At 36.8% G+C, this 24,448-nt stretch overlaps 1 protein-coding gene across 8 annotated transcripts; it reads right to left on the minus strand.

Annotated features, from left to right (window-relative positions):
- Positions 1 to 2,292: 2,292 nt before the first annotated feature.
- CLK4 (CDC like kinase 4) lies at positions 2,293 to 23,753 on the minus strand. Of its 8 annotated transcripts, XM_086411038.1 has the most exons (15): positions 23,648 to 23,753; positions 20,380 to 20,540; positions 19,512 to 19,578; positions 16,749 to 16,807; positions 15,430 to 15,652; positions 14,256 to 14,346; positions 13,786 to 13,852; positions 10,282 to 10,398; positions 10,024 to 10,190; positions 9,730 to 9,824; positions 9,350 to 9,479; positions 6,505 to 6,587; positions 3,512 to 3,591; positions 2,725 to 2,815; positions 2,293 to 2,638 (listed from the first exon to the last, which is right to left on the minus strand). In XM_086411038.1, exons 4-15 carry the CDS (start codon positions 16,799 to 16,801, stop codon positions 2,498 to 2,500), a joined length of 1,338 nt encoding a protein of 445 aa, XP_086267164.1. In that variant the 5' UTR covers positions 16,802 to 16,807; positions 19,512 to 19,578; positions 20,380 to 20,540; positions 23,648 to 23,753; the 3' UTR covers positions 2,293 to 2,497. The 8 variants fall into 8 exon arrangements, with proteins under 8 accessions (XP_086267164.1, XP_086267163.1, XP_086267160.1 ...); XM_086411037.1 differs by lacking the exon at positions 19,512 to 19,578; XM_086411034.1 differs by lacking the exon at positions 16,749 to 16,807.
- Between the last annotated feature and the right edge of the window lie 695 nt (positions 23,754 to 24,448).

The following is a 24,448-nucleotide window of genomic DNA, read 5'->3' on the forward strand; positions in this document are numbered from 1 at the left end:
GGCACTGAAAAATGCAATGCCTGCAGCAGGTACTGGTCAACAGGTCCAGTTCTTCTCCGTGACAACACCCGACTGCACATCGCATAACCAACACTTCCAAAAAGTTAAATAATTGGGCTACCAAGTTTGCCTCACCCACCACATTCACCTGACCTCTTGCCAAATGACTTAAGCATCTCAACAGCTTTCTGCAGGGAAAATGTTTTCCAAAAATTTACTGAATCCCAAAGCATGTATTTTTACTTTATAGGAATAAACAAACATTTCTTGTTGGTAAAAACATGTTGATAATAATGGTTTATATTTTAATAATGATGTTTGAACCTAGTTAATAAGATTTACAATTCATGATCTGAAACTCTGATTTTGAACCAACCTAGTAAGATCTCACATGTGTGTGGCTCCGTCACTAAGTCATGTCTGACTCTGTGACCTCATGGACTGTAGTCCACCAGGCTCCTCCATCCATAGGATTTTCCAGGCAAGAATACTGGAGTGGGTTGCCATTTCCTCCTCAAGTGGATCTTTCCAACCCAGGGACTGAACTTTCATCTCCTGCATTGGCAGATGGATTCTTTACCACTGAGCTACCTCGGCAGCAATACCCCACATGCTGCACCACAAAAAAGACTCAGCAAAGCCGGAAAAAAAAAAAAAAAGGAAACTGTGTTTCCAGAAGACAGGAAAAATTAGTAGACACTCATGTGATGGAGTACCATCCTCGCACCACTTAACTTTTTCTACGTAATTCACTGAAGTTTCACCTTAACTCCGAAACTTCTACGAATTAGGCCTAGACACTAGCAAGTACCCTTTAGTAAAGAATGCAAACGTTTTTCAGAAAGGAAATGGATTAGCAATCATTATTAGTAAGAAATAATGTGATTTTTTCCCCCCTCCCTCCTATATCCTGGTATCAGATAAATAAATTTGAGTTTCTGATAAGGGAGAGTGTAAACATTAATTTGGGAACTCGGAAGTACTTGTAGGGAAAGGTTGGATGCTTAGGTAGTTCAGTGGCACTAGCAGTATGGAAATAGGAAATTAAAAGAATGGCTGACTCCTTAATCTCTGTAACTGTGTTCAGGAAAAACCTTTTCATCAAATGCGCCTTTAAAAAACCTTATTACATATAACATAGTTGAATTACACGTGGACTGCATCAGGGGCCTTAACATAATTTATGCAGTGATGCTTTGCCAAAATTTATTTCAGCTCTTTAAAATTTCTAGCCAACTTCAGGAATGTATCTTTACTGTATGTGCAAATGCTGCCAGTGGATTCCATACAGAAACCCACCTTGGTTTCACTATTTGTCATACTAAAACTTACATGCACTTTATGTTCAAAAGCAATAAAACTCAAGTCTTTGGTAAGGCACTTCAAAAATGGGGATACCTTTAACAAAAAACCTGTATCCGGATAATCATGAATTCTACAACAAAAATTATTTTTACCTTGCAGACTGATCAACGGCTTTTTTTTTTTTTAAACTAACATTTACCATTATCGTTTTTAGTGTGAAATTGGTAATAATAAGGAAAAATACCTTCAGGCAAACAAAAAGGTCATGTTAGCTAGGGTCTGAAAACTGCAGTTTTCTTATCCAAGTGTTTTCCATTCAAATCATGTTTTTTTTTTCCCCCCAATAAAGATTAACATAAATATAAGCTGCTTAATAATAACCTTAAAGTCTCATAGGCTGAGGTTCAAGTATTTATACTTCAAATGATAAGGAAATAGATACTAGCAATTTCAACACCTGAAGATTTGGCATTAAAAACCTCAGTAATCAGAACTTCTATTCCTATGTTTGTGATATAAATAGCCATTGGAAAATAGGGCTTTCCAAGCTAACTTCCCATTTAATCTTAAATGAAGGGTGTATGTGGTTTCCTTAACCTATCACGATGCACAAGTTGATGTCTTTCCATGCTACTTACCACCACTGACATCACCCAAGGAAACAGAACACAGTACTTAAAATTTAATGAAATTTCAACAGCAAACATTTCCTATGGGATCTGGTTTCTAATATCTTCCTACTGAGAGTTAATAATACTTATTACCTGTTCAACAACTACAGAAAAAAAAATTAAAAGTGTGAGGTATAGTCATTTAAGAATGAAGTAGTCAAGATTTTCTTTTACTCAAAAAAAAAAAAAAAAAAAGAAAAAAAATCACTTCAAAGAGTCAACTTTCATGTACAAAACACAAGATCAATCACAATTATCACTGGACACAAAGGATATTCCAAAGGTTTTTAAAAATGGTAATTAATCTCAAAAAAGAAAAATTTTAGCTTTTATATTTCATTCATTATCAAGACCATGTTTGCTTAATAAGATAATTATGCTATTGATACAAAACATACAGTATTTACACTTAAATGTACAAAATAATTTAATGTTTACAAAAATATTAGAATGTTGAGCTGACTGACACAGTCTTAAGTAATCTCTTCTAGAGAAGTATAGTAAGACCACTGATTTCCATTTCATTTCTTTTTTAATAAGTCAAAGAAAGGATGCTGCAATGCTTCATCCAAAGTAATTCTTTTCACTGGATCATATTCTAACATTCTTCGAACTAGGTCAAACAGTTTCTCATGTTCTTCATCATGACAAAGCATAAATTCCTGAGGAGAAAAAAGATGTTAAAGAAGGACATTAAAAAATAGTTAAAAAGTTAAAAAAAAAAATTTAATTCTTTTTTTTTTCTTACCTTCAATGGTTTGCAGCGTCTCCTAACATATCTACCAGCAGAACTATGTTCATCCCAATCTAGCTGATTATGATGAAAATACTTGCGTTTTCTACAGGAAAGAGAAGTCTTGGTTAGTTTAAAAAAAGATTCACATGCTTACCCTGCCCTTACCAGAGAACAGGGGTAACAGACAGAACCCTGAACCATAAGCAGCTCTCTCTATATACATAAGCACACAATTTCTAAATATCTCAACAATAATTATTTATCAGATATCTTAAACTATATCTTTCTTAATCTTGTACCCTATAAGGTTTTAGTATCCCACCTAAGTTGTTCCCAAATACCACATGTGTAACAATGCCAGCTTTAAAACCAGGTTCCTATAACCATTTGTGTAAATTCTGATGTCATTAGATGTGGAATGAGGCTGAAAATCTTTAACAATTCTATGGGTGACTTGTGATAAAGCTATGTTTTGAAACCTCTTATATAATATCTTATCCAAAGACATAGAGCTAGTTAGCAAAAGTGTGGAATTCAAACTAAGACTGATATGATTCCAAATCAAGGTCTTTTTACTACTCCATGTATTATTTTTGTATTGACCTAGGAAAACATTTATGCAAAGGTTAGCCTGAGTATAAAAACACCATTTTATTTACTAGATCACAAAGTAAACACTGCATTACTTTTCAAAAAACTTGACTTCATGAAAAAAAAATCCACAAACAAAGATGGATTTTCTGTAGTTTGAATACAGGCCACTGTATGCACCCAAGGGCTTTAATCTTAAGAAACATACCTTGTTTTCTGAATCATGTGTGTTGGTATGGGTCCTAATATTCGTTCCATCATTGCCAGGTGCTCTTTACTATCATGAGTCTAAAAAAAAGTAGGAAAAAGAAACTTAGCACGTTCCATTTCTGTACATGCAATAAAGGGAAACAAAACAGTGCTTCTGTAAAAGGACCAGGTTAGACAATTATACAATTCATATTACACTCCATTTCAGAGGACTATAACTGCATGAGCTGTATTATCTAATACAAGCCCAGTAAAACTGAAGTCTTTCTGAATTGGATCAGTAAGGGCTGTATAGCAGATGGTGAATAGGTTTTTAAAATGTATTTTATTGACATAGAGTTGATTTACAAAGTCTGAATAATTTGTTTAATGTAAAACTGAACAGTTTTTCCTTATTTATTTGTATTTATTGCAGTGTCTAAGATGCCTGGGGAAGATTACCAAAAATCTGTCTCATTTTATCAGCTGCTTAACTAACCTCCATTTACTGAATGGATAGCAACCCTGTAACACTTCCTAATCCTAGATAATAAAAATACAATCCCAGTAATTCTTACAACCCAGAGCTAAGTATGTGGGAACATGACTTTCAAGATACTAGCTCAATAGTATATAGTTCGTAAATGAGGAAACTTGAGCTGTGAATCCAAGTGAAAAAGTTTTATTCTTAAATTACATAGTAACAGAGTTTTGGCTAAAGTAGAATAAACTGTTAAACTGACAGCTGAAATAATACACTCCTTGAGCAGAGGCTGGCAATTTTTCTATAAAAGACCAGATAGCAAATATTTTAGGCTTGGATGGTCACAAATGGTCTTTATCACATATTCTTTTTCATTGTTTAAAGCAGGCATCAGGCAGGATACAGTTTGCCAACCTCTGGAGAGCAGTCTGTGAGCAATGCTTTTTAAACCCATTAACTACTGTGCCTAGCACACTGCTTTCAAAATGATATTCTTAATTCATGACAGGAATAAATAATACAAGCTCCATATCTTCACAAAGCACCTTAGCTGAAGACATTTTGGAGGGTAGAATCCAAATATAAACCGAATCTCAAACCAAAGTTAATAATCCATGCTTAAGATCCCAGTGATTTATAATTGTAAAACCATTTGAAAAAATTTTTATGTGTCAGAATGAAGAAAGCATGCACTGTGCTCAGCTTTTTCCTTGGCCCTACAGCTTACTACCACAAAGTCAGATACCACCTCCTAGGAGTGATGCAATAGCGACTTTCTAGATATCACTTTAATCTAGAGTACTTTTAACAAGCTCGCTACAGATCAGACAAAAGCATGAAGTGCCTCATAGCAGTAAACACATGTATTCTGCAACAGCCACCTAAATGACTTTTAATTCATCGCAGCTTCCTCCTCATCCTGCACTGTCATAACCTCAAATCAACCTTGACAGAATTAGCCAGGAACTCCCTAACAGCCCTCACCCTGCCCAGAACATACTTTGATCATATTACAACCCTATTTCAAGTTCTTCAATGTTACACCACTTGAAGCTTTCAAGAGTTTGAGCTTTCAGATATTAAGTAAAATCATGAGGAAAAAATGTGGAGACCTAAATAACATTTTCGCCCTTTTACTTTGCCAAGTAAGGGCTTTTATCTTTTTAAAAATAACTATTATCTCATAAAAGGGACATTTTAATACTAAAAAAACACCAAAAAACAAAACCACCAAACAACAAAAAACAAAGAGGGATAATTTCTACTTGAAAGCCAGAATGGCAACTCTACAAAATCGTTTTCATTTTAGACCAGTCTGTATCTGGAAACCACTGACTTGTAGGATCAGCGAAGAACTAACTCATTGGAAAAGACCCTGATGCTGGGAAAGATTGGAGGCAGGAGAAGGGGACGACAGAGGATGAGATGGTTGAATTTTATCACTGACTCAATAGACATGTATTTGAATAAGCTTTAGGAGGGCAGGGAAGCTTGGCACACTGCAGTCCATGGGGTTGCAGAGTTGGACATGACTGAGGGACTGAACTGAACTGACTTGTAGGGTAAAACAAATATCTTTCTATGGCAAACAAGTACACTACAAGTGTCAGTACTTGCCTATTGACACTATTTTTCTATGTATCCAAAACACTTGATAGCACTATTCATTCTTCCTCAACTAGAGTACCTTTCTGTATGCCTGCTGCATTTATGAACACAATTTCTTCTTCCTGATATGGCCATCACACACTCTCTAGCTTTATGACAAACTCCTACTCCTCCTCATAGCATGGACTAAACTCTCTACTCCTCAGTGATGCCTTCTCTAAGGAAACTTAACTGTTCCGTTTCTGGGTTTCCACCACACTTTTTACATTGTTCCATTTTAACAAATAGCACATTATACTCTTCACAGTTCTTGCATTATCTATCTTGTGTATGACTTTCTTGAGGACAGAGATATTGTCTTCATTTTTGTACACATAGTGCTTAGAAATGTGCCTAACATGTCACAGATGCTTAATACAACGTACTGTTTCTGAATTCTTTTAAAAAACAAGTGCAACATAACCGGAACTGAATGAAAACTGACCACAGATACACTAATTTAAATTTATGAAAGCATGTCACACACACAAAAAATGGATCACATTCACATGAACCATGTTTTTCGTATTCAATAGGAACCATATGTTTAAAATCTCCAATCACATGCAGAGTGAATTATGACCATTCACTCAGAGTAGTATTTCATTCCATTATGGTTTTAGAGGATGACTACTTTGCATATGCAAATTTTAATCTTAAGAATACTGACACACAATGGCAACTTTTCAAAACAGAAACCAAAACTTCAACAGGCCTTTAACATTTAAAGCTCACTATAGAGCCGTGCAACTAGAGGAACCCCTGCTCACCATAACTAGAGAAAGCCTGTACATAGAGCAATGAAGACCCAGTGCAGCCGAAAATACATACATACATACATAAAGCAAAGAATTAGTAAATAACATTTAGTAAATACATACCTGAAAGACTGTGAAACCAAGGTAATATTCAATAAGAATGCAACCTATGCTCCAAACATCACAAGGCTGAGACCAACCTAAAGCTATTTAAAAACAAAACCAAGCATTTTATTATGTAACAATTTAACTGTTAATACACTAAATCTTTTCCTGTGTGGGTGCTCTCTTTATACAGCCCATTTAGAAGAATGATAGTAAATCCACAGCTTACGTTTTTAGTTTTATATCAAACATTATTCAGTATCCTTTGAGTCCTCCATATCCTTATATCAAATTATAGTATTTTAACCTAGGGGAAGAGGCTTTTTATGTAAAACAAGAGACACTAGCAAATGTTTCATAGTCTTTTAATTGCTTGTGCAAAGAGGAACTCTGTTATATCCAGTTCATGGCTGTTCTATGAAACTTTACATTTTATTAATGCAAATACAGATCAACAATTATCCTCAGAATGTAATTACTAACCCCCTATCAATTATCAGCTTGGTATCTGCGTTTCTAGTTTCCATTAAAAGAAATACTGTACTACATAAATTATGTAGGAATTATAATAGATATTACAAATATTCTAAGCACCCATGAGCGGAATTACACAGTCATTTAAAAGTCCACACAGAGGTATCTCTATATGTACTTTCAGATTGTCTATACATGATCTATATTATACTTTCTCCTTCAGAACCCTCAACAGTAGTATTATTCAAAAAAGAAAAAGACACCTAGCCTTAAGTCTGTATTTAATTAGAAAGAAAAGAGGAAACCACACAGATGTTTTCATCTTTCAAAGTTTAAGTATTTAATACAATAATGTACAAAAAACCTACTTTAAAAAACATTTCAATTTCTTCCAGTAATATCACTGAATTTAAAGACAAAGAAACGATATATGCGAGGTATGATTCAGTTATTTTTGTTAACCCTTACAGGGCGTATCATTTGAACAAATGGAAGATGGAGCCTGTTTCTACTTACAGTAACAGTAACACATGAAAATTTTGCAAATGATTAAGAGCTTGGACCTAAGATGAAAGTTTTCTTTTGCAACCACTCCCTTCTCCCAGTCCAGCTTTCTAGCAAATGACTGTAACCTTCTGTAGCATACCACTGTACATCATCTCATTCTGTTATGGGTTAGCTCTAACACTCTTTGGAATTTCACGTCATTCAGTTTTACTGGAATTTCCCAACTTCTGTTTATTACCAACACCCAAGATGTAAGATCAACCGTCTTCCTCTTACATCTTCCTCTTCAATCTAATTCTGCCTTTATCTTCAGGAGTAACACTTCACACAAACACATAATGAATGCTTCTAATCTTTCCATCTCTTCATTTCTTCTCCTAAAGACCAAGAATGCCAGTTTCGGATTTATAACAGCTGTTTACAGCCTGGCCACCCATGGGACTGTATCAATACCAAGAATCACTATATCTTACCCAACCTAGAAAAAGGCCATTAACTGAGTGTAAGATACACTGCCGTTTTACATACCAATAACAAAGAAAGAAATGCCAATTGTTTCGTGTTCTCCCACAATGTTAAAATGTGGGCAAAAATCTGCTTCTTAAAATTGATAAAACACAGCAAGTTATCTTTTATTTTTTTGGCTGCACTGCACAGCATGGGCACAGCATGCAAGATCTTAAGTTTCCTACACCCACTGCAGTAGAAGAGCAGAATCTTAACCACTTAACTGCTGGGGATGTTCCAACAAGTTTCTCTCTTTTTAAGCTATGAAAATACCTCTCCACCCACATTTCTTTCCACACTATTCTCTCTTACCTTCCTTGCACCCTTCAGTCCTCAACCATGAACATACTTTCTAAACTACTGCAACAGAAGCAGATTCTTTCAGACCACACTAAGCAGAAATCCTAGTAACATCAACCTCAAAGACAAGCTCTAAACCTGCACTGTCCTATGAGGTAGCCACTAACTACACATCGCTATTTAAATCTAAAATTTAAATTAACTGGCCACACTGCAAGTACACAGTAGTCTACTTACGGCTACTAATGGCTACCATATTGGACAGTGCAGATGTAACACTTCTATCATCATGGCAAGTTCTACTGGCTAGTTCTATAAAATATTCTTAATTTCCTTACCCTTTTACCAATCCTCTACTCTAGATAAACACATCATTAGTTTGATTTCATACTCCTATTCTGAACTACCAGTCTTCTTGGACAAAAAGGTAAAAAGTGGAAAAGACTGATTCCATGAAAATGTTTTTTACTATCCAACCTCAGTTGAAACTTACATTCAGCCAAGTATTATGGTTATTCCATTTAACTATTATATCTCCCAGTGTCACCTGATCTGATTTTTCCCCGCTGTTTCCAAGCCCCTCAAAGTCGTCTCTGACTTCCCAGCTCTATCAACACGACCTGGTGACTAACATAAATTTTGAGGCACAAGATGCTCTTTCCCTAAGCTCCCTCTTATCATCCACCCTGCACACAGATGTATGCCCACTAGATCTTCAGCATTTTCATTACCACCAAGCTCTAGTGATGAGACAAAAATAGGTGTTCCCATCATTTCAAAAACCACACTATGATGTCATTAAGCCAACAGAACTTGTTCTCTTATGATCACGTAAGACTGACGTGTTCAAAAATAACGACCACTTGGAATATCTTTACAGATGGTATATTATTCCCACTCAGGAAAAATAATTATAGCAATGACCAGACAGCTTTTATGGAAACAGAAAACATTTTCTGTACACTACTAAGAAAATCATAGCTATCCACCCACTACCTGGCCCCCACAATAGAAACTGTAGAGAACAAAAATATCTTTTCCAATTAAAGTATCAGGAAGTCTGGTGTCTACTGACCCAAAATGACCTCTGGAGCTCTGTAATGCCGTGTAGATACCAAAGTACTATGATGTTCATCATCGTATGTTGCACTTCCAAAGTCAACAACTTTGATATCTGTGTTTTTCAGTGTGCGTTCATCACGTTTCTAGAAAACAGTTGAGTAAACACAAAGTTCAATATATAAAACACTTTACAGCACTATTCCAAAAGGCTTGCCCGTGAATTGCCTTTTTGATTTTCAATATAACCCCTTGAGAAAGGCAAAGGATTACCCTTTTTGGGTTAAACACCAGGATATAATAAGTCTTAGAGGTAAAATTTCTCATCCAAGCATCGTATCAAGCTAAATTAATTTTAAAGATAACTACCGAAATTAACACAAGTCTTTAACTTACCATTTTAGAATTATATTTGACTACATAGTCAGACTTCACAAATAAAATATTTTCAGGCTTCAGATCTGTATGGGTTAATTTATTATGATGCAAAACTACAAAAGAACAAAAAGACATTATTAGTTTCACTCACAAATTTAATCTATATTGCGGGAAGGGAGGAGTGGTGATAGACGTAGGAATCAAAAGCAATTTCATCTTGTAATATGTGCAGTTTTAACGACAATGCTTTGATATGTTACTTATATAATAAAAACTTTATTGGTATTTAAAAATTTAAGAAAGTGTACTTACAATTTATTGACTGGCAGATCTGATATGCCATTTGCCTGATGTGGTCAATTTGAAATGGCAGAAAGCTATTTTCTTTAATGAAATCATAGGTACTAAGTCCCAAGAGTTCGAATACAATACAAACATGACCATGATGATCAAACCATTCTAGCATCTGGACACATCGGCTAAAACAGATCAAAATAAAAATGATTCAGTTTATAGAACTCTGATTATTTCATGTAACGTGATGGATCACAGTTCCAAGTTTATACTTACAAAACACTATTGGGATCAGTACTATTTAAATGCTCTAATACTTGGATTTCTGAACGAGCTGCTTCACGATATCGTCCCACGTTTTTTACAATTTTCACTGCTACATGTATGCCATCCCTTAAAAACAAAATGAAAATGATAAATGTACAGGAGGTGGTTGAAGACATGTGTCCTAAAATAATCTTTCAGGGCATGTTATAGCAGCTCCTTATTAATGTTTTTTTTTTTAAAGCATTTTAACAAAATTCACTTTACATGGAGTGATGATTCTCTTAATACCTGTGAATGCTAATATTTGTTTCCAAAAGTTTAAATTTACTGAGATTTTTTCCCCCCCTTTTAGAGGAGGATAAAAATATAAACCTTGAACAGAATATACTACTGCTGAAAGCATTTGGTCATTCACTAAGAGAGACTGATAAGAGACTGACTGTGACAGACGGTACACAGGTATTAGTGATTAAAAAGGCTTGTCCTATGTATCTCAGTTTAATGGAAAAGACAGACACAAACAACTTATCATAAAGGTTACAAGTGCTTGATATGGAGTAGACAGAAGAAAGAACCTATTGATTGGGGTTAGGGGAGTTTAGACATCTTCAGAAAGGAGGAGACACACAACTGAGCCCTGAAAGACAACTAACTGTCAATTCATTAGATTTGGGAGAAAATTCCAGCAAAGGAAACACCATCATTAAGTCATGAAGCCGAAACAATGTTTAGTTCATTCAGGGATGCCAACAGGTAGAAACAGCTACAATCTAGGGCAGTGTGCTTTAGACTGGGCGTCCATGTGCACGTGTGTGCTAGGCTGCTTTAGTCGTGTCCAACTCTTTGTGACCCTATGGACCGTAGCCCATCAAGTTCCTCTGTCCACGGGATTCTCCAGGCAAGAATACTAGAATGGGTTGCCATGCTCTTACAGGGGATCTTCCGGACCCAGAGACTGAACCAGGTCTCCTGCACTGCAGGCAGATTCTTTACCAACTGAGCCACCAAGGAATACTTCCTACAAAGTATAGAGGGAAGTGATGGTCAAGTGGTTAAGACACAGGCTTTTACTGCCATGGGTTCAGGTATGATCACTGATGATGAACTGAGATCTTGCAAGCCATGTGAGGAGGCCACCTCCACGCCCCCGCAAAGATACAGCTCTGAATGATTTTGAGGAAAAAGGTTTCCAAATCTGCAACTTCCTTTTGTCCTCTTTCCTAAAGCTGACCTTTTTGAAGACAAGCCAGCATTCAAACCTGTTTTCTTCACTATAGCCTTTTCATGTTAGAAAAGAAAACCTCATGGATGTGAAGATTAGTATGGCAAGGTATGTGCCCTAGGATGTCAAAAAAAAAAAATCTTTGAGGCAAACAAATTTTTCTAGTGGCTGGATAGCAAATCTTTCCAATTCGCTTAAGAAGGCCCTAATGAAGTTATAGGCTGGTAAATCATTCAAAAATTATTTTGATGATTATAAAATCTATGATGCATATATCTCAAGGCTTAAAAGAATCACTATAGGTAGCATGGAAACATATACACTACCATATGTAAAACAGATAGCCAGTGGGAATTTGCTGTATGATTCAGGGAATTCAAACCGGGGTCTCTGTGACAATCTAGAAGGGTGGGATGGGGAGGGAAGTTCAAGAGGGAGAAGACATTATGTATACTTATGGCTGATCCATGTTGATGTATGGAAGAAACCGACACAACATTGTAATGCAATTATCCTTCAATTAAAAATAAATGGATTTAAAAAAAGAATTACTATAAAACTGCTATGACAAAACTTCTTGTCTCATCTGTTTAATTGTACAGCCAAGTTTTCTAAGGGCTAATATAGCTATAAAAATGAAAGATGGGTAACAGTGTTAGTTAATGCTACTGTAGTAACCATGCGTGGTGAGTGCTTAGCTGTGTCTGACTCTTTGCAACCCCATGGACTATAGCCCGCCAGGCTCCTCTGTCCATAGGACTTTCCAGGCAAGGATACTGGAGTGGGTTGCCATTTCCTCCTCCAGGGGATCTTCCCCTCCCAAGGATCAAACCCAGGTCTCCTGTATTGCAGGCAGATTCTTTACCATTGAGCCACCTTGTGAAACCCATTTTAGGTCTAGTATGAAAATCTGTAACAGATCTTTGTGTACTTGATCAAATTGAGTACTATTAACTGGAGTGTCTCAAATACTCAAGTCTTGGAATCTCAAGATATTTTAAGAAAATTTTAATGGGACAACTAGTGAAATCTGAATCTAACCTGTAAATTAGTAGACAAAATTTGAAAATACACATAATATGCAAATATAGAGAATGAAAGAGTAAATACTATAAAATGTTAACATTTGTGGAATCTGGGTGAAGAATACATAGGAATTCTTTGGATTATTTTAGCAACCTTGATAAGTCAAAGTGGGGTTTCCCCAATAGCTTAGATGGTAAAGAATTGGTCTGCAATGCAGGAGACTTGGGTTCGATCCCTGTGTTGGGAAGATCCTCTGGAGAAGGGAATGGCTACCCACCCCAGTATTCCTGGCCTGGAGAATTCCATGGACAGAGGAGCCCGGCAGGTTACACTCCATGGGGTCACAAACAGTTGGACACAACTGAATGACTAACACTTTCACTAAGTCAAAGTATTTCAAAATATCTTAAAATGTTACTTTATGTTCACATTTTTGTGGTAGAGAGAAAAGGGTGATAAAACAAGACATTCAGGAAAATGTTCTTTATGAAAAGTGGAGTAAAAATAAGTTCAAGGAAAAACCATTTCTAAGTAGTCAAGAAAAGTTTGTTCCTGGATGACAGGAAGCATGAAGCTATTGTACTTACATTCCCCCAAACATAAGGATACATGTTTACTAAAAAAAATCAACACTTAAAATAATCTGGAAATTATACCCTCAGTTATTTTATGATGAGAAAGTTAGATGTCAATTTAAAAATGTGCACTTTTCACTCAACAGTTTTACAAGTTTCACTTACAAAAAAACTTGCAACCACAGAATACATATTCTAGAGCAAAACATGAAAAATGAAGCAGAAAGGATATCAAGTAACAAAAAGGTTATTATAACTCAATCTGAACTTTATTCTGTAGGCTTTAAGTAATTTCTTCATAGTTTAAGAAGCTGACCCTAATGTGCAAATAATATCTTTTGGAAATAAAGGTTTTTGAACCAAGATTAGCCATGCTTTATTGTCTCTGCAGTTCAGAAGTAGGGTAAAGCACTCCAAATCTTTTTTAGAAAGTTAAGGGCCTACGTTCTGAGAAACTCCTCACTGGAACACTCACTTTAATTTCAATTGACTCCATCTGATAAGAATGTTCAACATTCCTGATCAAAATTCACATTCATAAGTAAATAAATCATACACAGTTAAAAGAAATTTTGAATACTTATACCTCCCAGGAAACACAGTTAACCAGTTAAATTCAATTTTATCCAAATTATGGATCCTTCCCTACCAAAAATATTAGAATATTCCAAAAAGAAAAAACAAACTTACATGTCATGATCAATGCATTCTACAACTTTGCCAAAGGCCCCTTCACCCAAAGTATCCACGATTTCATCTAAAGTGAGGGGGGGAGAAAGAAGTATAAGTACCTGAGCACAAATTATCAGTTATTCAAACAATGAAAGCTTAAGTGTGGAATATTTTCAAATGATCTCTATCAAAGCATAACTAAGGTTTCAGCACTCAAAATTATTTTATTTTCAGCTGTTACAAAAACAATTCAGACAGAGCTATCTTTCTTGCTCTAATCTCAAATTCCACTGATTATTTTGGAACTTTAGTAGAGTAGAAATATTTAAACTCTATAGAAAAGAAGAAATACAAAAGAACAACAAACAAACCCACGAAAAACAAAACAAAAAAGCAATGAAGAGTTCTTTAGCCCCCCGCTGACAAACTATTCTTAAAAAGATTATTCTGTCTGCAAAGTTTAAAAAGTGTTGAAAAATATTCTATACATCTTGCTCTTAGAACGTCTCCACTTTGACAGATCAGGTGACCCTCCTCATCATCCTCTATACTCCTGGATCTTTTCCTTCGGTGGCTCTTCTGGAACGGCAAGTGGGCAGCACCAAGATCGTCCAGCCAATCAATATATCAGAGTGAATTCAGGGCAGAATACGCAATTCATTCAGCGGGGAGATATTCAGGCATTCAGATAAGCACCAGGCCACGAACAGTTGGCAGGAGCAATTTCAAATTCAGTCCCCAGAAATTCACAGGGCACAGTTTATGTTACAGAAGAAAAACATGGCAAGGAACAGATTTTCAGATAAGATACTTAAAGTGGCAATAGAAAAAAAACAACACAATTGTCTCTTTAAAATATTGACTTAATTGAAGTCTGAAATTTAAAGAATGCAAATGTCATGATCTATAATCTCTTGTTATAAAATAGCATATGCTGTGAGTTGGGATGTCTAGTTTGTCAGAAAAATGTTTTGAAATGTCAATATTAGTTCAACAAATTATTTAGCAATATTTTTAAACATACACGATTAAAATATAAGGGGACAATAAAGGCTAGTTAATTTCAATGTTCAATGCTAGTTCTATTGAAGAAAACTTGGGAAGGAAAATAATTAACTCAGTTTACTTATCAAACAAGTGAAGATATGTGAATTAAAAAAAAGAACAGGCTTTTTGGACATTTAACTTCCCATTCGGCACCCACTTTCAGAACTCCAACCTAACTAATTGGAACAATGATGCACTGTGTTATGGGACTGTGTTATATTCAGGATTAAATATCCACCAGTGCAACGTTCTATATTTGTTTCCAAGTATTGGGAAATAGGTTTCTTTTAGAAAAAAAGTTTGAGATGAAAGAAAAGATGGGTGCCTTTACTTTTCATAAGATTGTTATAAAGCATAAAAATATTTTTAATATTAAAATGATGAAACTCATGATCTGGTCTACAGAAAATGAGTAAATGTAGGTAAATGAGGGCTAACTAATATCAACAAATACAGATTAGTTGTAAGAATTTTGATACTTCCTTTAAGGATTCAAGTAATTTAAAGACAATTACATTCATACAGTATTATAAACTTTTCCAAACTTATTGGCCCAATAAGAGCTTTTACACACAAGTAAGTATCCACCCAAAATAAAAACAAAATGAATCATACCGAATGTGACTGATGACTTGAACAGTGTCTATTACGCTTCCTTTTAGGACTGCTTCTCCTGCTTCGGACTGAAGATTTACTGCAGTGGATTCGAAAACTGCTTTCAACGTCTCTGTGATAATGTCTAGGAACATATCTTTCGCAGTAGTCATTTCTGTATTCATCAATGTATCTCCGGTCCCGATAATCTCTCTCATTCAAGGACCTTGCTTCTAAATAATGACTGAAAACACATTAAAGTATTAAAAATTACACTCTTCATTCTAGAATAATATGGTTAAAAATAAAACATTCTCTCAAGTACTCCTGGTTTAAACAGCTAACTCAATAAAAGAAAAAAGTACAAACTGATGGGTCAATTTATACTTAACTCATAAAACTTAAAATAATTTTACTTTAACCAACAAGTAAATGTGTTCATATATTTCTACTAATATATACTACTATCAAGAAATAAAGTTTGAGTCAAATCATTCAACATATTCAGTGCTTACTTAAGAGTCCCTTTATTTTCTGATCAAAGTTAAGACCAAAGAAAATTCACAAAACTGCTCTTCTGAAATTCATCAGTCTTAGGATATACCCATCTGTAACTAAGCTCTCTTCCTTTTTTCAGAACTATACACAATACGAGACAGGCAAAAAAGGATTCCTTTCTTAATGTAAGTGAATTTTAGATTTCTCTGGCACAGAGAATTCTCTCAAGAAAGCTGAATCAGAGCTAAAAGGAATCAAATGTATTTCAGCGCTTTCATTTTATAGATGGCTAAACCAAGATCCCTAGAAGGAAAATGATTTGCTATGGTTGAAGAGCACATTCTAAATTCTACTGTGTGTGCCAGCTTTACACCTCATCTATCCCATCTTCTCTCTTTATTTCGAGCTTCCTATATCCTCTGAGAAATAGACAACACAGTTTTTGAAGGCTGCTTCATGTGCCAAAGATATCTAAAATACATTCGTCTTAAATGGGAAAAAGATCTTGTAATTGCTTGCCTAGGATTACTCAACCCCCTGCTTCCCTGTGCATTTTGAGTTTCCTGTCATTCCTGCGTGAGAAATAAACAAGAATTCAGGGAAAATAGCATCGCCTGGTACCAGAGTGCTTAACTTCTGAATCTACATATCCCTTTGAAAATCTGATAAAAGATATGGACCCTGTCCCATAAGAAATGCAAAAATGCATAAACAAAACTTGGTGAGAAATTTCAGAGGCCATGGACCTCAGGAAGCAAATGGATTTCAGTTAAGCAGCCTTGATCTGATGGAAAGAAAAAGACACACATTCAATTGGCCCAGTTTCCCGTCCCCCTCTCTACCTGGGATGAGAGTCCTCTTCAACAGAGTGTGAAGCTTCAAGAGGGATGCACATGGAGCACTGAGGGAGAGAGGGGACACCTGCCCAGTCAGACACATCAGCTAAAATAATCCTAATAAGCAATGGAGTGACAGATGTTGACTAGATTGCCCTCACCAATAGGTTTCTTTTCCCCAGAATATGCTGTCATTCTTTTTCACAAAGGAGCTAAATGGTTTAGGCAGAAGTAAAGGAGAAGCATCTCTAAAACTCCTACTCAACAGGGCTGGCATCAAATCCAGGCTGGGGAGATGCAGAAACCCCTTTTCCCCTTTCTCCAGTGTCAGCCTTAAGTTCTAGCCACTGGAGAAACAACTCAGGATGTTAGGGCAAGACTTTAGGTCTATCAGTTGCTTGGAACCATATGGGATCGACATCAAGCTAGACATTACTATACTCTGAAGGGCACCTGTTTAATCCTGTAAGGCATCCTTCCCATAAAAAGCCAAAATTTATCAGAAAAAAACTAACACTATCTTTAGCTGGACTGGTGCATGAGATTAGAGATGCTGATAACCATAATCTTCAGAATAACACACACCAGGGTGAAGTAATACCATGAGAATAAACTAAAAAGCTGAGGACTTCTTCAACCTGTAACAACCAAAGCTTAGAGATTACATAAACAAAATCTACAGAATTATAAAGGCTACATGGACAGAGTGAACAGGATGAACAGATTGATTTTATTTCTAAAAATATTCACTAATCACCCAGTGAATATTTCACAATAGTTCTTCAAAATAGCCAAGACTAACGAGGCTAGGCTCATTCCTTTTTATTTCCACACAGGTCCTGTGGGAGATAAAAAATATATATGAGGCAAAAATCTCTGCCAACAAATTAATGACTCAACAATGCAGGAAATGCCAAAAGCCTATATATGAGTGCTTAGGGTCACAGAGGGGAAAAAAATCTCAAAATGCTTAAAACGGTCATGGAAAATCTCATGAAAAAGAGAAGAGTTGCATCTTAAAGGGAAATCAGACTTTGGACAAAGTAAAAAGTAGAAATGAGGGGAGAAAAATGGCATATTACCATCTTACATTTATAGAGCACTTTAACCACAGTGGCTCAGAGATGAGTTTGTCTACATATACTTAGGAAATAATTTCAGCAAGAGCAATTTTCAAATAGGGATGCATAAGCAAATAAGCTGCAAACAGATCATCCAGAATCTTGCATGCCAGCCTGAAGAGCTTAAAACAGTGTTTCTCAGAGGATGGTTTGTTTATTAACAATATCAAAATACTGAATTATTTAAAATGAAGATCCCTGGCCTCAGGTGAGGCTCACTGAATAATCTGGTAATATGCATTTTTAACATACCTCCAAGGTGATCCTATTCACACTACAGTTTGAGAATCACTTGTGTAAGGTTTGATACTCTTAGGTTACAGGGACTTTCCTGGCAGCTCAGCAATAAAGAATCCCTCTGCCAATGCAGGAGACACAGGTTCCGTCCCCACGTTGGGAAGAACCCCTGGAGAAGGAAATGGCAACCCCTCCGGTATTCCTGCCTGGGAAATACCATGGACAGAGGGGCCTGGAGGGCTGCAGTCAGAAGACTGCAGACACAATTTAGCCACTAAACAACGACAGCTCTATGTTACAGGAAGACATTTAAGGATACAAAATGAGTGTTCATAGCTACATCAGTTTTCCTATGCAGAATTAACCGATCAAGCCTGTAGAAAATGGGCAATTCACAGGCTACTTACGAATCAGGAAAATAAAGACACTTCACAATATATGTGAAAAAAGGTACAATAACTCATATACAATAAAACTGCTTATATATCAGTAAGGAAAATACACTTTAATAGAAAAAAAGGCTAAGAATACAAAAATAATGTTCAAAATGAACTACAATTAAAAAAAATAATGTTCAAGTGGTAAGTAAATATATGACGGAGGACAAACTCAACAGAAATTTAAAAATTCAAATGATAACAAAGCACTATTCTTGGCATTTCAAAATAACCAAGACTGATGAGAGAATGAAGGAGCAAGTTGTAGGGAATATAACTTGGTACAAACTTTCTGGAAAAATACATGAATATGTAGCAAGAGTCTTCTAAGAGTGCACACTCTGAACTATCCTGTCTCTTCTTAGAATCTATTTCCAAGAAACATGAGAGGCAAAGATTTGTATACATAGGTATTTTTTAAAATAATCAGAAATAATTTTATATCCAAATAATGGGGGATTAGCATCCTATCAAGATTACCTTTATACGTTTCTGTATTTTTCATTTTTTCCAGTAATTTTATTAAAAAACACTCTTGTAAAGTTTTGAATCTTAAAAAGACTATTAGACTACTCCAGATTATGGAGAGAAATTACCACCAGACATCTCTGGTGCCAAGAAGAAACTATTAGTCTAGTGGTTATTGGACAATCATGTTTATACAGTTAATTATTACATAAATGAACTGTTCATCAATCATACCAGTTCTTTTTTACCTACATAATGCATAATAAACTTATGAATAATTAGTATTATGACATTATGCCTTACAGAGTATTTTGTATTTATTTTAATATAGGATACAGATATTCTCTATAGTACATTAATTTAGCTCAGGTCATTGAAATCCTGGCAGAGATTCTCTTTTCTCTTCATACAATGTAAAGAATGATTAGTCTGCATTGATTACCAATAAGCTTACTGTTCTGCAGAACAAGTCTGTTTTAGCATGGAAAAGGAAAAAAATTACATACTGTTTTTTAAAGTAACCCCAGCTGGCTAATTTAGAAAGCAATCTGGCAAACAGTCCCAATGGAACATCTGCACAAAACAAGGAGAAAACATAGAACCAACAAAAACAAATGAGAAAGGGAAATTCATGGAGGACAAAATGAAAGAAACTACTCACCTAGGCTTTGTTTAATCATTTAGGAACTTTACAAAATTCCTCCAATTCTACATAAATGTATTACCTCCAAATTTTACACTGGTAAAAATACACTAAAACAGGACACATGCCATTTGGTATTTTTATTGCGGCCCTTCCCTAAATTACTGGCTACTGCCTACGCAAAGGAATGGTTCTTAAAACAGCCAAGCTTCGAAAAATTCCAAATATATTTACTGGTCTTATCTACAATACAGCATAAGCAACTAATCCCCAAAGCATGTTAACATTCTCACAGGGCACACTATTTTTCTAATCTGGGTAACTCTCCCCACCTGTCATTCTCTCTCATTTGTGGAGCCCTAAATAAGTGCCCAATGTACACATCTGCCTAGTATTCACATACAAATTGAAGGCACCTGCTGGTCCTTTAATCACTCACTTCACTCGTGTGTGTCCTATCACCACTTTTGTGTCTCGTTTCACACAACTACGTTACTGGCAGCAAGACTCGGTCAACTATCTCCCATAGGTCCTAAATGGATTCATGAGGGTAGGCACTCTGTTCTACTCACAGTAATGTCTAGCATATAACAGGCACTCAGGAAATCTTTATGAATGAGTATTTGTTGACGGATTTATAAAAACAATTTGACAGATGAAAGCTATACAAGCTAATGGCAAATCATTTAAACTATTTGTGTTAAAATGGTAGTAGTTCAAGACTAATTTACCAATCAGACTCTTTAAACTGGTGATGTGGTTTACAATATCTGTTCTCTTGCGTACTGCTGTGGGATCTCCTCTTCCGTTTGTGACTTCCACTGTAGCTTTCATGTCCCCAGCTTTCTCTGCTATCCCAATCAGGGCAGTGAGTTCTTTTGGAATGCCGCATCTGTTAATGGAAATGAAAAGTGAGTTGTGGAATCAGATGGCTTGTTTACTAAATACAGTACTTTACATTAATATTGATTAAATACAAAAACACCCAAGACATGGGGTCGCAGAGGTTCTAAAATGTTTGTAGGTAATGTTTCCCAAGGCATGGGGGCACTACCCCACTGGTATGTCAGATGATTGATTCTAAGTGGCACACAGATCCTGGTACTAAATAACAATGTGAGACCTTAATACTTTCTTTTTCAATTCTTCTGGATAAATTCTCAGTTCGGTGCTTGTCTTCAACTAACATTCGCTAACTGCTATTTTAAAAATAAAGAGTCAGGATTCAGGCTTAGAGTCTTTTCTCTTGTGTCTCCTATCTTGGCAGGCGGATGCTTTACCACTGCGACATCTGGGAAGCTTTCTTACCATTTTCCTATGGTAAATTGCTACTAACCTCTTAAATTATTGCTATTATCAAACTGTAGGTTATTGATGTTAACTGTAAAGGTGAGCTAGTTTAAAACAAGTATCATGCATCTTTGGCAAAACATTGTAACACAAATAACTGAAGTCAGAGAAATACTTAGGGATACTAATACAGGAGATGATTTTGTTTTAAAGGTAAAGAGCCACTAATGCAGATCCTTTTTCTCAAACACTCAAGAGTTCTATTCTCTAAATCTTGAGAATGACTCTCAGCTTTGAATAGAACTCGGGGTGTGAATAGAACACAGTATTCAACTGAGAACCTGAAGAGCAATAAAAATTTTTATGAACTCATTTCTTCTAACCACAAGTTTATTTTCAGATCATCCTACAGCCTTCTTAAAATTAAACCTATCTGTTGTAGATCTCGCGTGACTAAGAAAATGAATGTGTAAGGATGCGTATGGTCACACTGAAATCAGACAGCAACCTACAAACTTCATTAGGTTTTTCAGGATCTGTATTCTAACAAGTCATCCCTATCTGCCTCTCCACATCTTAGCTCTTTCACAAAGCAGATTTGTTTTTAACAGATGTCCAAACTCTGTTGAAGGCCGTGAGTTTCACAACCCAGCAAGGAGCTGAAAAAGGTAAACTGGAGCAAAGCCAGCTTAGTTAACCTCCTTCAGTTTGACCAAATGACTCAGTAACAAGCAAATGAATTCAAGTAACACAACTTAAATGATTTCAAATGGTTTAAGAAAGATTTTGAAATGAGGCATCTCCTGGGAGGTATTTCCTAATATAGGTAAAATATAGGTAAAATGCCATCAGAGCCTGAAGCCACTAATATTCAGATCTTTTAACTCACTTCTCTTGCTGATTCTAACGCTATGCCCATCACACATACTTCTGATATGTAGCTTCTCTTTTAGCTTGCTTCAAAAAAGGAAGACAAAAAAAAAAAAAAAAAAAACAACAAAAAAAGGAAGACAAGGCACTGGTTAAGTCCAACAAACTCTACAACTCTAGTTAGGGTTCTCACTGGAAATTGGTATGTGAGCATTTGGATTTGACCTATGACATATTCATAGGTCATCTGAATATGGGAAACTGAAATAAACCACACTACAAATTAAGGAGCAAAAAAGACCATCAGAAAAGCCATAAAAAGAACTGTATTTTTAGTGGAATTCTTCTGACCCTTTGATTACCCCAATTGTATTTTAATCACATAGGAACTTTAAAACTGCTTAGTTAAAAAAAAAAAAAAACTGCTTAGTTAAGCATTCTTAAATCATACCAAGCAAAATCCCATCTGATGATTGATGCTTATTATTATGACTAATACACGTAGTTTTTGCAAAACATGTCTGCTGCAGCTTTTTTCCTTCTACTGTCAGCCAGTCATAACTGGCTCACCTGTGAACAAAACATAATTCTTATATAACCAGTTATCAATGTGAAAATATTAAAATGAGAGACTTGGGAGACCCAAAGTTTTTTATTTCTCTAGCCAAGTTCACTACTTTCATTTTAATTCGTCTGTTAGGAAGCCCTCCTTCACTACTCTTCAGAAATATTTCCTCAGGAGGCCAAGAAAAGAATCCCAGACCCAGGTTACACAAATTAAGTTCCTTCACATACAAAACAAAAAAAACAAAAACAAAAACCCACCCCCTAGAATTATTGCATTACCTCTACTTAATAAAGAACTCTACATGTTAGAATCATTAGACATCTTCCAATAAAAACACCAAATACAAAAAACATCAGATATGCTTATATCCCTCTTGGAAACCTGATTCTCTACTGCCTTTAACACTCTATTTTACCCAACAAATTTACATCTATATATATGGTTTTAAAATATCTATAAAGGTTAAAGTTATGATTAGATGGCTCCAAGAGGGACGTAACTGGTAACAAAAAGCCTGAAGGTGTATGTATGGAACACAAGCATATAAAGATAGCTATAAAATGAGATCAGGAGATTGACCCGGTCAGTTTGGACTGCTGTTTGCAAAGGACAGGATAAGCATACTACGGTTGCTTAAGTAATCAAGGACAATGTGATTCAAAAGCAACAGAAATGCAAATCTGCTGCAATAATGACACGCTCCACTTTAAAAAGTTTGCACAATGGCTGAGTCTCTCCTATTTACATCTCATAAGCACGAGCTAAATTCTACCGCCTGGACTCGCAGACTTGCAGTTCCTCGGACGCCCAGTCCACAGTCCCAGCCTATCCGCCAGGGCACCTGGCCAGGGCCTTTGGCGCACTCAAGAGATTTGACCCCGGAAAATCCCCGAACGCTACCAACAGCTGAGGCCAGGCACCCACGGGAAGGCTTGACCTAGGAGTATACTTGCTCCAGGCGGTTCTAGAAGGGTTCCTGACAGGTACTCACTCTGACCGGCGGGACGAAGCACGGCCTAAGCAGCCATGATGCGAGAGGCCTGGGTGCTCTGAAAAAACCTAGCGGCAGAGCCGAGGCCTTTTATCCCTAAGATTTTAAATCTACTATGACGCCTGGGCAACTTTAGGTTTTAAATGTCACAAGCAGAGCTGTGTCCCAAACGCACCCCGGTCGCCGAGGCCCCGAATCCCGTCGTTTTTCCGACACCTGGCTTCGAGACTTACAAAACCGGGAAGCCGCCCAGCCCAGAGCACACTGCCCGAAGCCTTACCTCTGCAAAAACAAAAGGCCCTTTGGCCGCGAATTGTCGGCAAACCGCCGTCTTCTCTCTCCAGTAGCTGCGACAAACACCCTACAAAATGGCGGCCGCGCCGTCTCCCTACAACCCCCCGGCAGCCTCTAGCACCGCCCACACCAGGCGAACGCGCCTGCGTAACAGAGCTCCCGCGCTCCCTCTCCACCCCTAAGGGGCGGGTTCCACGTGACGTCAGGAATGGCCCCGCCCTCCACCACGCAGTTGTCCCCGCGGAGCAGTCACTGCCCCGAGACGTGCTTTGGTTGAGGCTGCGCCCTAGATTGTTTTCGTTCTGGGAGCACCTGGGTCAAACTGGGCGGAAACGCCCTAAACTTGTGGCGCCTGTCTGCAGCTATGGGAGGGATTATTCTGAATGCAGCACCTCTCAGCAGAGCCAACGAAGGCTCCGTTTCCTGCTCTTCCGCCCAAGTGGGCTGCACCATGGCAATTTGGCTGCCTGCCTTCCGCCTACCGGAGGACCTCAGTTCAGTTCAGTCGCTGAGTCGTGTTTGACTCTTTGCGACCCCATGAACCACAGCACGCCAGGCCTCCCTGTCCATCATCAACTCCCGAAGTTTACTCAAACTCATATCCATTGAGTTGGTGATGGAATCCAACCATCTCATCCTCTGTCGTCCCTTTCTCCTCCCGCCCTCGATCCCTCAACTCAGGCACAATCATCACGCAAGAGACAAGCCCCAAACCAGGTCCAGACTGGTGCTGGGGATAGTGTAATTGAGCCTGCTTGCAACTTCCTGTCTAAAAATGGATTCCGAT

Source organism: Bos grunniens, chromosome 7, assembly GCF_055505025.1.
Source record: "Bos grunniens cultivar Pamir isolate PY7600 chromosome 7, Bosgru_T2T1.0, whole genome shotgun sequence".
NCBI classification, from domain to species: Eukaryota; Metazoa; Chordata; class Mammalia; order Artiodactyla; family Bovidae; genus Bos; species Bos grunniens.

What these genes read in the sequence shown, in the direction of transcription:
- CLK4 (XM_086411034.1), bottom strand. Translation starts at nt 20,482, where the DNA reads ATGAAAGCTACAGTGGAAGTCACAAACGGAAGAGGAGATCCCACAGCA. An exon ending in CAAGTCATCAGTCACATTCG is followed by an intron (nt 14,347 to 15,429) that starts GTATGATTCATT and finishes TTGCCGTTCCAG; the next exon opens with AAGAGCCACCGAAGGAAAAG. An exon ending in TTGGTTTCACAGTCTTTCAG is followed by an intron (nt 3,592 to 6,504) that starts GTATGTATTTAC and finishes ACTTTTTTTTAG; the next exon opens with ACTCATGATAGTAAAGAGCA.